The 16,084-nt window shown below is 33.2% G+C and overlaps 1 protein-coding gene across 2 annotated transcripts in view; it reads right to left on the bottom strand.

Annotated features, from left to right (window-relative positions):
* The window catches only part of GRID2 (glutamate ionotropic receptor delta type subunit 2), a 1,621,553-nt gene that overhangs the window by 805,239 nt on the left and 800,230 nt on the right, over positions 1–16,084 (bottom strand). For both annotated transcript variants that reach the window (XM_066385691.1, XM_066385692.1), the window contains one exon: positions 7,004–7,288. In XM_066385691.1, the coding sequence (XP_066241788.1) occupies positions 7,004–7,288 (285 nt within the window). The remainder of the gene's footprint in view (positions 1–7,003; positions 7,289–16,084) is intronic.

Raw genomic sequence — 16,084 nt, 5'->3', positions numbered from 1 at the left:
TTAGTGTAATAACCTGTAAGGATATGTTTTGAGTTACTAGTGCCATCTGTTTTGCCATAGAAGGAAACCAACAATTGAATTGAAGTAGAGATGAGGATATGTAAGTGGGTATCTCACTACTTTCAAGAAGTTCATATCTCTCTGTCATTGCCATAACAAGCTGCTTAGATCCCTTATTATTGCTCTTATTATCCTTCAAGTCTCCATAACTAGATTCATCAAATAGATCTACCAATAGATCAATGTTAATATTAGGCCAGGATCAATACTGTTTCATGGCAAGGAAATTAAAGAACCCAAGTAGCTCACTTGATAAAGAGCATTCAACCTTACTGCTTATATCATTCTAGTAAATCAATTCTATTCAGTTCTTCCAGCCCTGAAATTCAACTTTTCTCTCATCAATACTCTCAGAATAGAATCCTCCCACTGAAGCAATCTATCTACTTTTATTCTATTTTGATGATCACCTATTATTATAAGTTTTTGTTTTTTGTATATTGTCAGTTCCCTGTTTCTAGAATCAGGCCATCACTAGTACATTCAATTAATTCCTTGTTTAGACCTCTCTGATACAGAGCCTGCCTAGACTCCTGCCAATTGCTTTTAATAACTTTTTCTGGATATCATATTTCACCTACTTGACTAAAATTTCTCTCAGAGGTTTGGCTAGATGCTAAACAAGCTGAAAATGATGCAGAATTAGAAGGGTATGGCAATATGATGAGTAATACAATATAAAGAGTTAACATAAAGTTTTTTCAATGAAGAAATTATAAGGAAACACAACAAGGAATAAGTGTTTTTATTTTGCTAAAAGGAGGTAAAGTTTTCACCTCTCTCTCAAAAGCAATAAGAGCATGTAGCACTTTGTATAATCGATAAATGTGTCAGATCATAAACAGAGATATTGAAAAACTAGAATGGATAAGGATAAAGGTATTTAGAAAGGTAGAATATCTAAAAAGCATATCATGTTGAAAATGAGAAATTGCTCTTGGTACTTAGGCTACAGAAGACTAAGTAAGGAGAAAACTAAGTAATCTTTTTTTTTTTTTACTTATTCCTAAATTATTATAAGCAAAAATGATTATTTATATAATTCCTGAAAATGGATTGTTTTGTCCAATGTATTTGAAGTTTTATATAAAGCAAATTGTCTGACAATTAAGTATGTTTAATGTCTATTGTGAAATAGCTTTCTTCAAAATCTGAGTTCTGGAGTATTCTGGCAGGGAAAACAATGCTGCCAATAGAAGACATTAAAAAAAGACACCTGTTGAAATTTCCTGGTTTCAATGCCTTATCGGGAAACAAACCTGGCTGTATCAGAAGCGTCAGGGGAATGTTAAAATAATCCTGGTGCCTTCTTTGCAAAAGTTTTGATTCTAGGGGTCTGGGATAGGACCCAGGTATTATGATGATTAAAAAGCTCTTCTAGTCATTCTGATTTACTACCAAATTTGGGTTCTAGGTGTCCACTACATTCAATTCTAACCTTTCCTCTATGATCCTATAATCCCTAAGTGACTCCTGATCAATTATATTCTTTCTATTGCAACTGTTCAACTCTACTATTATAATTCAAAAGCAGGCATAGACAATATGCAAACAAATGAACATGCTATGTTCCAATGAAACTTTATTTGCAAAAAGAAGCTTCAGGTCCAATAGTAAGTTGGTGACCTCTGGAATAGACAAAAAGAACTGATGGAGCCAATTGCTGATAAGCTGTCCTTTTAAACAAGAGCTAGACTCAAGTATCTACATGAATTGGGAAATCTTAGTACTAACACTCCAAGGAGGTTATACTGGAGGTCTTATTGATGTGTGTCCATTTTACAGACTCCCAGAAATTGTAACTAACTCTTCCTTCCCCTTTTCTTTCATTTGGCCAGGAACATCATATGTACTTCCAGAACTATAATTCTTGTGAGGGTTACCTCCCTCCCAAAGACACATGAGCTGCACATTAGGGTTTGCTATAAAAGACCTTTAAATGTTGACGTAAATAGCAGCAACAGATAATGGAGTACTTTGATGGAATTTTTCTAGAGTGAGGCTACCCTTATTTGTTTGGGGAAATCACTTGGATCATTATCTGTCTCATTATTTGTGTCTCATAAATAGTTTTTTTTCTATGATTAGTCATTCAGTTAGTAATTTTCCCTGAATTTTACTGAACTGATTAGTGTTGCTACTTCAGCTAAATAACTCATGTTAGCCTTAATTCGATGGCCAAGGTAATTATAAATGACACACTTTCTCCTTATGAGAAAGGCAATCTTAAAAAAATTACAAGTAAATCCTATTGTACCTGTATTAATGTTCTAGGCCAGATAAAAAAGTTTATATAGAAATTTAAGGAGAAAGCTCCCTGATTTGTTAAAGCAGATTCTTGATGGTACATGAGATTTCTTCAGCTAGCTGCATCTAGGACCCTAGTGTGCGTTGTTGAAATAATTCCTGCTCATTAGCATCTTGTTTACAGGTGCTCTCAAATACATACAGAGAAGACAAATTGTCTCCGTGCTTCCAATGGACGTACAGTATTTTTCCTTGAATGATGTTCATAAGTTGAAGGTCTGCAGGCTTGAAAGTCATTGTCTCTCATTAAAAAACATGATTCTATACATTGAATTTGTAAACTTTATTTTACAGTTTTTCAGAACTTATTTCTATGACAGCAAAGTACTCTAGTGTTGAAAGCATGACTATAGATGAGACTAGCAATGTTTGAATTTAGGCTTCTTGACTTATTTTCATGTTACCTGACTTCTTACCACCTCACTTTTTCATCACCACCACCACCACCACCACCATCATCATCATCATCTACCTTATAGGGCTGCTATAAGGATTAAATGAGATGATCCATCTAAAGCATTTAGAAGAGAACCTGGATAAAATAAATACTCTGTAGAAGGTTAGAAAATAGAGTACTCTTGTTATTCTATTTTTGGGTGATAGTTCACTGCAATGGCTTATATTTATTATACATCATTTGGAGAATAGGTTGTGGTCAGACTTTACATCACAGATTTGACATTTCTTAGCTATATTTTGTGAACAGGATACCCATCAGTTGCTTCTGTTTCCCGGTTGTAAAATTGTGATAATAATATTACTTCATCAGAGCTGATGAGAAGATTAAACGGTATAATACATAATACTTATTCTAGTTTCGGGTCAAAAAATGTTCAGAAATATTATTTTTAAAATGTTTATTGCTACACTTTATTGTTTACACTTTCTCTTTATTGAATCAGCTGTCTGTCATACTTTGTGAAAGTGTGGTATGATTTTGAGAGGCAACAATCAAATCAAAGTGCACCCATAAAGCCTATGATTCCTATTGCTGAAATTAAACACTTTCTTTATTATCACAACACTAGTGTTTAGTGACACTAGGCATCATTCATGACACTTAAATTATTTTCTCCATTAAGAGAGTTATACAAATATTTTACCTCTTTATTAAATTGTACACTTCTTAAAGGCTAAGACTACATTCCATAAAACCTTTTATCTCATATTTTGCATCGCACTAAGCAAATGAGCAAAGAACATTTTCTGAATGACACATATTTAAAAGCTCAATGCTTTCTATACTCTTTTCAAGACCTTTAAAAAGTGTTTTGAATCAATCTATTCAAAAAAGTTTCCACATTTTTTTTCTCTTTTCATACATTTGCTTAGAATCAAAGACTCAAATCTTCTTTGTTAGGGAATTTAAAGTAGACTTTTATACTGTGCCCTTAATCATAATTAACTGCTTTTAAAAAGAAAGTTTTTTTTCTAATTAACTGGTTATAGAAGCTTAATCTTTTTTTTAAGTATAATTTTCTAAGCAAAATACATATTCAAAAACATTTGGCTCTTGCAGGCTGACTGATTCCATCCATTGATGATGTTTAATCTACTTATTAATGAAAACAATTTTTAATAACTAAGATAAAAGTCAGGTTGATTCCAATGTTTGAACTTAAAACATTGATGAATGGATATGTAAATAAATGTAGCCCTCTTTAAGGTACAAGGTGTTTGGATAGCTTGATGTTTATTTTGGACTCTAACCAAGTTATTTTCTAGCATGATTACTAGTAAGTATCAAAGGGAAATTTTCTTTCATTAAACAAGAGTATTACTGGAAATAATTTTAATGATACAAACAAGATATTTTTTTATAAATTATTATTATATTAAATAATAAGTCAAAGCAAGTTTCTCATTAAAGAAAAGAAAAATGTTTTTTCTTATTCTTGAAACAAAACCTGTTTCTATGAAAGCACCCAGTCAAATAATTCAAATAATCCCACCATTAATGACCAAATGGCCAAATGGTCATTAGGATTATCTGCCCTAATGACCATTTTAAGTATAAGAAAAATGATATACCGAAAGGTAGTTTATTATTTCATTCACTTAGTACTTAAATAAGAGCAACAAAAGAGGTACAAAAAATTAGATTATGCTATAAGAAAGAGTTTTAAAATATTAATGAAAAAATATTAAGTAATACTGACAAAAAACAGTAAAACTGTTATTTAAGCTAATTTCAGTGACAGCTTGTCACCCCCTAGGTTGGCACATTTTCTCTTTATGTTATATGTTTGTTTACTGAAGTAACAAGCATGAGGAAATTAAAATGTAGTATTTTATTTAAGGTGTAATGAGTTTATGAAATGAATAAGTAAATATTACAAGCACTGTTCTGTCAACTGTTTTCACCTATGGACGGAATGAACATTACTACCGATGCATAGAATACGTGGTTGCACTGATGGATGTTAAAAAATGGTAAGAAATATAAATTTGTAATTTCCACATTGGGCAGGTCCCCAGGTACCCACCTTAGAGAGAACTCTGATTACAAGTGCCATGTAAACAACCAGTTTGCCGAACTCAACAAAAAATTAAGTATCGGTTCTGCCAAACCGGTACAAACTGGCTGAATCCCATCACTGGGCCCAGTCACACACAGAGGTTGTAGCTATCTTATTGACTCAAAGAAAAACAGAGAAAAAGAAAATGAGGAGTTTCAAATGAATGTAAATGATTCCGTGTGACTATGAATTTAGCATACAGTTTCAAAAATATTTGCCTCATCGGTAATAAAAATCTATTTTCTCATAACAATTTCATAACTGTAATCTCTGTAGGCCTTAGAAACAAGAAAACAGATAATTTCTTTTCTTTGTGGGTATTTTTATTACAGAGTAAAATTCTCATTCAAATGTCATAAAAATACTTTTATCCAAAATCACTTTTCTTGTTCTTATTTCAAAAGGACTATTTTGCTAAGCCTAACTACAAAGTGTTTTCTCCCTTTAAAGAAAAATTAAGGGTTTAAAAATTTATTATTTCAAATTATATTTCAGCAGAGGTCATAAGAATGCCATTCATAGTTATATAAATCATAGATAATTTGACTGGAAAAAAATTGACCATACTTAGCATGTTGGTTCCACTGGCAGAGTTTACTGTGCTCACTCAATATTCCTGTCAATGAATTTCAAATTTGTGTTCAAATCTTACTTTTACTGATGAGCCAATTATTTTTAATTTTCTTTTTGTTTATTTTATTCATTTCAGTCACTTGGTCTTTGCTCTGTGACCCCCAACTAACGTGAATTAAGCAACAAAAATAAGGATTTCCGTGCCAGAGGCAAAGAACTGAGCTTCCGGAGAGTGCCACAGACTTGGCTGAAACCTACCCATCAAGTTTAATGTGACCCTGGCTGCCAACACCCCATGCGACCTTTGAATATTTAGGTCTAAATGGAACTACACTTGCTTCCCCTTGCTGGGAGTCCACGGGAGCTCTTATTTGTTGCTTCCCAGATTTCTGCCAACCTTTTTGTGCTCAGTTCTATTGATGCCTCTTTCTGATCCACTGTTGTGTAACTGTTTCCCAATATTGTTCATAATGCTGGATAGCTTAGGACAAGAAAACTATTATTTTTAAAATGTTTATTTATTTATTTGCTAGGAAAAATAAGTTGCACTACAGGGAAGGAGTGAAATCTTTTTGTTTTTGTTTGTTTTATTTCTCCTACAAAACTGAAAACTAGACCTATCCACACTGAATGGTAAAATTTTTTTCTGAGTTTCCTTCTTAAGGTAAATCTCTAAAGAAACATTTCAAAATATATATTCCTTACCAATCTCTATGTTTTTTCCTAATATTTGATTATATTCATTGTTATTTCCCAAAAAACAAAAATAAGAGAGAAACTATATTTAAACATCTCTGGGATTAGTAAATTAGAAAACAAGATTAATTCAGGAAAAATATTTAAACAAGATAATAGCATTTTGTTTACTTTCCTTAATTAAATGCAAGTGAAAATATTGAGACAAACGGTCTTCTTAAATCATATAAATTTAGTGAAAATGTTTTATGTTTTACTTTGGAAAAGTTAAATAAATTAAGTGCTTTTTATCCTACTTAATATTTTCATGAGATTTCATATTGTAGACAATTGCCATGCTAAATTAAAGTAATATAATGTCAGTTGCCCCACAACAGTGAAGTATTAAGTAGTTATTAAAGTCTATATACAAGGGTATAAGAAAGAGATGTCAATTGTCTTTAGAACCAATATATAGAAATAAGTATTTTTTCATGTTCTAGGATCTGACCAAAATGGTCTATTATTATATATAAATGTTTTTGAAATGGGAAAAAGACAGTATTGTCTTTCTGACTTCCCATTATTTGAAAAATGAGGATATACTGGAGTTTGATTTTCTTTAGAAATATTTATAGACTGAGCATTAAGTACAGATATATATACATATGACTTCAAAGGGATTTAATAGAAAAGATTGACCTTTACCGTAGAATGTTTGTGTTGCTGTTAGATTTATTAGAATATGACTGGACAAGAAAAATCACAAATAACAATGAGTAAGTTCCTAGAAGTTTTTCAAGACTTAATGAAGTAGCTTGTCATGCAAATATCCACCTACAGAACTGACACAAATCATAAGCACTTACCATATTCACTGTCATAGAATATAATAAATTTTTGCCAGGCATATTCTGTGACCACTCTCAGGATAACATCATTTAAGTAGACAGGTGGGCGAACAGAGAGCGTGTAGTCATCATTCCTGTTGCTCCGGGTGAGTCCACAGCCACTCCTTGGGGTCCCAGCTGTTGCACGCTGAATGAAGAGGTGGGGGATATGCATGGCATCTGCCAAAGACTGGAGGGACCCCGCTGATGTGCAGCCAATGGAGCTGACCAGGGCCAAGATGCCTTGATTCATAAGTTCGCAGGCTGCAAGAAAGCACAGTGACATTCAAATGTCAATGTGTTTCATATATTTTCACTTTTTTGAGGAGCACTGAATTAAACTTATAGAGTTTTTACAGAACTATACAATAAATGTTTAAAAGGAACATTCTGTCTGAGGAGATCCTCAAATTACAAAGTGCTACTGCAATACAGTTTAAAAATTCTATCCTTTTAGCTATTCCACCTGTGCAATTACTTAGCATCTCATGGTCTCAGTTTCATCTTCTGTAGAGAAGATAATATAGCATAGATCTTATAGAATTATTGCCAGGGTTGGAGATAATTCAGTTCAGTTATTTGCTGCTCAGATAATAGGTGTTCAGTTAGTGATAACTATGCTTTTATTATTATTAATATGTAATTCAGAGGAAAGACAATCTCTTAGTACATAATATAAAATTTTCAAAAAGGTGATCTATCTAAATTGGTGGGGGAGGAATGAAAAGTGTGTGGTGGAGGGAATGAAGTGTTTGAGCGAGTTATTTCTGGCTTAAGAAAACACAGGCGTCTGGCATTTAAAACATTTATATCTGACTGTCTTTCTTACAAAATTGAAGAATTAAAAAATGTTTTTGATTTTTTTTACTTGACAAGTCAGAAAACTCATGGTAAGATCATATACTAAATTTTGGCAGCTATCTCATCCTGTTTTTCAACTAAACAATTTCTTATTTCCACAACATCATTTATGATCTCTGTTTGAAATTATTGTTTTGAATTTTTCCGAAGTTAGAAGCGGGGAGGCAGACAGACAGACTCCTGAATGTGCCAACCAGGATCCACCCAGCATGCCTACTAGGGGGCAATGCTCTGCCCATCTGGAGCATTACTCCATTAGGGCCGGAGCCATTCTAGTGCCTGAGGTGGAGGCCATGAAGCCATCCTCAGTGCCTGGGCCAACCTTGCTCCAATGGAGCCTTGGCAGCAGGAGGGGAAGAGAGAGACAGAGATGAATGAGAGGGGGAAGGATGGAGAAGCAGATGGGTGCTTCTCCTGTGTATCCTGACCGGGAATAGAAGCTGGGACTTCGACATGCCAGGCAGATGCTCTTCCACTGAGCCAACTGGCCAGGGCACATCTGTTTTAATTTCATTTTAACTATTCTGTCTGTGACTATATTCTTACTTCAAACATATTTAAAATTATAACAAATATAAATTATAACTAAATATAAAAACAGAACACATAGAGAAAAAAGGAGTTAAGAAGTGATATCTCAGAATGTCAATCTTTGAAAGCAAGACATCAAAAAAGAAAACCAAAAGTATATTATTCAGAAGGAATCAAGGCAAATTAATTTCATTTTAAAAGGTTGCTATAATAATTGGCTCAGTCTTTATTATAGATATCAGGCATTCTAGTTATTACATTCTCAGTATTCAGACTTCATATAGATTGTTTTACACAATTCTTAAAAATTCAAAGAAAGACTTAGAGGATAAGTACCTACATGTAATTGATTGGTCAGTTAATGAAAGCTGACAAAGTGTAAGTTTAGAAGTACTATACTAATGACATGCATTTAAGTATCAATTAAATTTATTGTGATTAATGGTAAGACAAATAATACATACAAAATAAATGAGTAATTAGGAATATAATTTTCAAGGATAAGAGAGGTTATATGATTTCAAATAAATATGAAAGATAGCATTAGAGATGAATGCTTCTTAGACCATAATAGATTGATGTAGAAGTTTTAGTAAAAATCATAGTACCTACTTATGTTTATGAAATCAATACATACAGAAAGCAGTATGAATTTATAGTTATACATACAATGAATTTATGCAAAAACATTGGCCAATAGATTGCTTCATTATTGTAGTAAATAATACCATTATTGGTTATATAAGAGAGTAGAAGTTCACTTTTTAAAAAAAATATTTTGATTATCCCTGGCTGGCTGGGTAGTTCAGTTGATTAGAGCATTGTCCTAATATACCAAGATTGTGTGTTTGATCCTGGTTAGGGCACATATAAAAATCAACCAAGGATTGCATAAATAAGTGGAACAACAAATCAATGTTTCTCTCTTCCTTCTGTCTCTATAAAAAAAATTAAAGTAAATAAATAAAGAGGATTTTAAACAAATTTTATTAAAAGTTTGGCTCACTTAGCATTTAAAATCAAAATAAGAGTGCATTATGGTACACAGTGAATTTCATCTTTAATTTACACTAATTAAGCATAATTAAATAAATATAATTTTTATATAAATCTACCACAATAGTTATAAAGTTATATAAAAGTTTGAGATTAAAAAAATCCAGTTTCAATATTATATTGTCACATATAAATATACATAAAATTGTTTATTTTACTTGAGATTTAGAAATAAACTCTAAAGAGTCATATATTAATAATGATTTAGAAGATAAATTTTTTCTACTATAATCTATAATTTTCTCTAATCAACTGTTACTTCCTATTAACCTCTATTAGTTAGAAAATGTTATTACTATACAAGTAAATGTGCTATATTTCAATGATATATTATTTGATATTATTCATCCTGCTATATACTTTAGCAATAACAAACAAAATTTCCCTATAAAGTCAAAATGGGAACCATCAAAAACTGCAATTAAGAAACTATATAATGTTAGATCTGAAAGGCAATTTAGAGATTATGTCGTCTAGGGATGCAAAATCAGCTTTAACTGCTATGCCTACCACAAGTGTTTGGTAAGTTGGCTTGCAAAAACACTATTTTGAGAAGGAGTCTGAGACTCAAAAACAAAGAATACCAAAATCATTATATTAGGTGTCTCAGAGGAGGGGTCTGGGGGGACAGTGGGGAGTGGTAGCCTCAATGTAATAGACATCTCTCTTATATGCTCTACCTGCTATTGATTACAGTTGTCAAAAAGAATACAATTCTCGTTTAAAAAGTAAAAGAAAGAGTCTGGTCTCTAACTCATTGTCCAATATCTATTTCACCATAGCAAGCAAATATATTCGGAATCTTAAAATTTTGCATGGCAAAGAAAAGACAGCTAGAGCTCTTCGTAGGGAAAAGTTCAACTGAAGTTTGTCTATTGTCAGGTTTGGTAAAATAGGTAGTCCCACTAAAGAGAAGGAAAAGCTCACATACCTAACATGGATTGGGACTGGTTAACCCAAAACACAACCCCAGCTGGGCACATATAAGAATAGTTCTGCAAGGCAACCTGTCAAAGCTATATTTGATGCCTATTTTACAAACAGGAAATTTTGGTTGAAGTACAGAAGATACAAATTGTTTTTCTCTGGACATTGACCCTTCACAGGACCCTATGTAAAGTTTAATATAAAAACAAGACTATAAATCATGACAGCAGAAGAGAGATTTGAGAAAATAAAGAGCTACAGCAAGAGGAATAACAAAATTTAAGCAGCCTACTATTTGCTAAAAGAATTTCATGTCTTGACGGTTAGAATACCAGATTATTTAGTTTTAGTTCCATACAATGCATACTTCATTTCATTAAATATAGTGTGAAACTGAATTTGGAAGAACATAGTATGTTTTTGTGGATATCTTCCACGTCTTGTTTATAGAATCCAAGCCTAGGACTTCTCAATGACATAGTTCTTTTATGCTATTATTTTAACCATTTTGATTTATTTATATTATGTGTGCATGTAGAGGCACAGCTCCAAACATATAGAGCATATTGGACAGCTGCTGATTTTGTCACTCCAGCTGCTTGAGATTTTAACACTATAAAAGATGTTTAGAGTTTGCACTAATTGCTGAAAGCACATTGTTCTTTTTCTTTCTTCTTTCTCTCTCTCCTTCTTTCCTTCTTCCCTCCCTCCCTCCTTCCCTCCCTCCCTCTTCCTTCCTTCCTTCCTTCCTTCCTTCCTTCCTTCCTTCCTTCCTTCCTTCCTTCCTTCCTTCCTTCCTTCCTTCCTTCCTTCCTTCCTTCCTTCCTTCCTTCCTTCCTTCCTTCCTTCCTTCCTTCCTATATTTCAACTGCAATCACCAACACTATTTTTGGTCATTCAGCAATTATGGAAATAAAGTTCTCTGTATAAATTTAAGTTATATACTATTCATGTACAGTATCTTTTTTCATTTCTGAAACAATGAATTTGAGTCTTCCTTTTCTTAAGTAAAATGAGACTAAAATAAAATTTATAAAGGGTCTTGAATTGATGACCTGTTATTGAACACTCAATGAAAACTCGGTGAAATATTTTTGGATAGCACCATCCTCCTTGCATATATATTTATCACTGTGATATTTTTTCTTATTATATTGACCAATTTGTCTTGATATGTGTTCTTCCAGTGATTTTAACACACAGGAGAACTTCAGCACATTTCATTCATACACTTATTCTTTAATACACATTTATATTCTTTCAACCATGTGCCAGAAACTTTTTTGGAAATCATAAAATGTATATGACAGGTTCTATCTTCAAAGATATCTCAATCTATTCACCGTAGTGAATTTCCAAAATCACCCTCAAAATTCAAAGTGGGGATTTTATTTTATTTTTTAATTTGTGATTCTTTTTAAAATTTAATTGTGTTTACATAGATTCTAGGGTCACCCCGAATGCATCCCCCCTCACCCATATTCCCCTCAACATCTCCCTTGCCCCACTCCCTACAGCGCCCTCCCCCCTTCCCTTCAGGATTATCCTATCCTATCATCCCCTTTCCCTCTGTCCTCTTCTCCTCTGGTTCCTTTGATCCCTCCTCTGTCTCAATTCCGTTCTTCAGTTCACATTATTCCTTGGATTCCTCAAATGAGTGAGGTCATATGATATTTTTCTTTTTCTGTCTGACTTATTTCACTCAACATAATAGTTTCCAGGTCCCTCCATATTGTTGCAAAAGGTAATATTTCCTTCTTTTTCATGCCCCCATAGTATTCCATTGTATATATGTATCACTGTTTTTTTTGTTGTTGTTTTTTTGTTTGTTTGTTTTTTTAATTTTTTTTAATTCATTTTAGAGAGCAGAGAAAAAGGGAGAGAGAGAGACAGAGAGGGAGAGAGAGAGGAGAGAGAGACAGAGAGAGAAGGTGGGGAGGAGCTGGAAGCATCAACTCCCATATGTGCCTTGACCAGGCAAGTCCAGGGTTTCGAACTGGCGACCTCAGCATTTCCAGGTCGACGCTTTATCCACTGTGCCACCACAGGTCAGGCTGTATCACTGTTTTCTAATCCACTCGTCCACTGATGGACACTTGGGCTGTTTCCAGATCTTCGCTATTGTGAACAATGCTGCCATAAACATGGGGGTGCATTTCTTTTTTTCAGTCGGTGATATGGTGTCCTTGGGATATATTTCCATAAGTGGGATGGCTGGGTAAAAGGGCAGTTCCATTTCTAATTTTCTGAGGAATCTTCATACTGTTTTCCACAGTGGCTGTACCAGTCTGCATTCCCACCAGTAACACAGAAGGGTTCCCCTTTCTCCATATCCTTGCCAGCACCTATCATGTGTTGTTTTGTTGATGAGCACCATTCTGACTGGTGAGAGGTGGTATCTCATTGTGGTTTTAATTTGCATTTTTCTAATGATTAGTGACGTTAAACATTTTTTCATCTGTCTATTGGCCATCTGTATGTTCTCTTTGGAAAAGGGTCTATTCATTTCTTGTGCCCATTTTTTGATTGGATTGTTTGTCTTCTTGGTGTTGAGTTTTACAAGTTCTTTATAAACTTTGGTTATTAACCCCTTATCAGATGTATTGTCGAATATGTTCTCCCATTGTGTGGTTTGACTTTTTATTCTGTTCATATTGTCTTTAGCTGTGCGAAAGCTTTTTAGTTTGATATAATCCCAGTTGTTTTTCCTGTCTTTTATTTCATGTGCCTGTGGAGATAAATCAGCAAATATATTGCTGCAACAGATGTCGCTGAGCTTACTGCCTATGTTCTAGGATACTCATGGTTTCACGATTTACATTAAAGTCTTTTATCCATTTTTAGTTTATTTTTGTGCATGGTGTAAGTTAGTGGTCTAGTTTCATTTTTTTGCAGGTAGCTGACCAGTTTTCTTAACACCATTTGTTAAAGAGACTGTCTTTACTCCAATGTATGCTCTTTCCTCCTTTGTCAAATATCAATTGTCCATAAAGTTGTGGGTTTATTTCTGGGTTCTCTGTTCTGTTCCCAAAGTGGGGATTTTAAACAACAGAGGTGACTAAGTCTACACTTAGAGATTCTACTTTATTCACTCCAGGCTAACAGGCATGTATTTGCATTGTGATGCGTTATCTGAGTAGTTCTAATGTGTAGCCCTTTCTGGAAAACATTAGTCTGGTAGAGTGTGCCTGCAGTGCTCTTTGATGTGATTGTTTTAGAACATCTCATACTTGTTGATTTTCCTTTATTTTTTTCCTGATAATATTAACAATCTAATCATAACTGGGGAGTAGAACTTCCCAGTTTGCAAGTAAGGGTGAAGTATCAGTAAAGAAGATACACAGAATTAATAAGAATCATAGCACCTCCAAAGGTGATTCTTATTTTTTTTTATTTTCTAATAATAAACTAAGAAGACTATTGTCTCAACTTTCTCCAACTCAGATGCAAACACCATATTTCCATAATTCTAAAACACATATAGATTCTATATTTTATCATATTTAAAATCAGGGCATATTTTAAAATTGTTCAATACATTTACTATGGTAGATTATTTTTCTTGAAAACTTATTATTCAATGTTTATTTTACAATCAGTGAGCTCTTATAAATGAAAAATAAGGTAACCTTCCAAGGAAAATGGGGACAATTTTTATATTCTATAAATAGCAGAATTTAAGTTTTAAAAATTTAATCTATTAATAAATCACAAGTGTAGTATTTATAATTGCTTTCTTCCTTTTTATCCACCATAAAGTCCCTGACATTTGCTTTTTTATTTGTAAGAATATAGAAAAACACCAAACATTTTCATCTTATCAGGACATTTACCATTCTTTGCAAATACGATTTTCAGCAACCTACTGAGAGGTGGGATATAAAAAGGTAGGATTAATTTGAGACATCATGAATATAATTTGCCAAAAATATCATTTGGAACAAATTCTGCTAAACAAAGATGGTCTTTATCTATAGCTAATGTTACAAGGTCCAATTTAATCATAATTATCTACTTAAGAAGTAAGAATACCAAAAAATATTCATTTGATTATAATTAAAACATTTTAAGACTTAATTTTTTTCTTACAAAGAATATGAATGACTAAAATGTTTGCTTACCAGCCATCAAATGAACTCAACTAAATAGTTTTCAGTCAATTATGTTTTGGCCATCTAAAATAGCCAGCATGAATCTTTTTTTATAATATGTGATTTAAGCCTGAGGTGGACCAAACATTTAACCTAGCACCTATTAGTCACTTTATTTTTCCATTTATATTTCATAACAACCCTGTGTAGAAAAGCTATTATTCTCATTTTCCAGTAAGAAAGCTGGCTTAGTGAGGTTAAGTGTATTGTCTAAATTTGTACCATTAGTAAATGCAGGAGTTGGGATTCAAACATGGCACAGATTTCAATGCCTGTCTTAGAGAAGTGAAAAATCATTGCTTTAAAACAGGGGTCCCCAAACTTTTTACACAGGGGGCCAGTTCACTGTCCCTCAGACCGTTGGAGAGCCAGACTATAAAAAAAACTATGAACAAATCCCTATGCATACTGCACATATCTTATTTTAAAGTGAAAACACAAAACGGGAACAAATACAATATTTAAAATAAAGAACAAGTAAATTTAAATCAACAAACTGGCCAGTATTTCAATGGGAACTATGCTCCTCTCACTGACCACCAATGTAAGCGGTGCCCCTTCTGGAAGTGTGGCGGGGGCTGGATAAATGGCCTCAGGGGGCCACATGTGGCCCGTGGGCCGTAGTTTGGGGACCCCTGCTTTAAAACATAGAGGCTCATATAACAACTGGAAGTCACCTAACTCTCCTTTACTATAGAATTCAGTAAATTTCAGCCTCATGGATGTAAAAGATAAAAGAATAATAATGACTTTAACTGATTTTAGAGTGGGAGGAAGGAGGGGGAGAGAAACAGAGAGAGAGAAAGACATCATTTGTTGTTCCACTTACTTATACATTCATTGGTTATTGCTGGTATATGACATGACCAGGATTGAACCTGAAACTTTGGCATATTGGGACTTTGCTTTAAATAACTGAGATATCCAGCCAGAGAATGAATAATAATAATTTTGATACCATTCTTTCTCTTTTCTTCTGGGTTTGGGTTTAAGGTATTACTTTTGTATAGTTTCAGTTCTAGATATAAAGAGAATATACAAAAAATTTCAGCAAGTGTAAAAACAGCTACTGAAAAGAACCTGCAAAGGACTGAGTATACTTTCAATCAAGTCCTAAAGTGTCTCTACCAATAATGATGTGATGAAAAGGATAAAATGCTGACTAAGTAGTAGCATGTTTTTATATAGCTGTTTATTATTTACAAAATGTTTTTATATGCATTTTATCAATGTAACTATATTGAATAAATTCCCGTCCTCATTTACAGAATACTTTTTACATTTTCAATATGTAGTAAAGAGAAGGTTGGGATATAGAGTTGATTATATTCACTTTAGAACATTTCAATTATATATTATCATAGTCCCCTATTTACGGAATTCAGAATAATCTCTTCTTTCAATGTTTGTAAAATTCTGCAATGAACACATTTATGTACATATATCCCTAAATGTTACATATGTAAAATGTATATCTTTATATCAGGGAAATGTCAGATACTCAGGAATCAAGGTAGTCAAGATAGGAAAACGC

The sequence above is a fragment of the Saccopteryx leptura genome, chromosome 5 (genome assembly GCF_036850995.1).
Source record: "Saccopteryx leptura isolate mSacLep1 chromosome 5, mSacLep1_pri_phased_curated, whole genome shotgun sequence".
Taxonomy (NCBI): domain Eukaryota; kingdom Metazoa; phylum Chordata; class Mammalia; order Chiroptera; family Emballonuridae; genus Saccopteryx; species Saccopteryx leptura.
The sequence above is the reverse complement of the archived record's forward strand: the minus strand, read 5'-3'. Positions and strand labels throughout refer to the sequence as shown.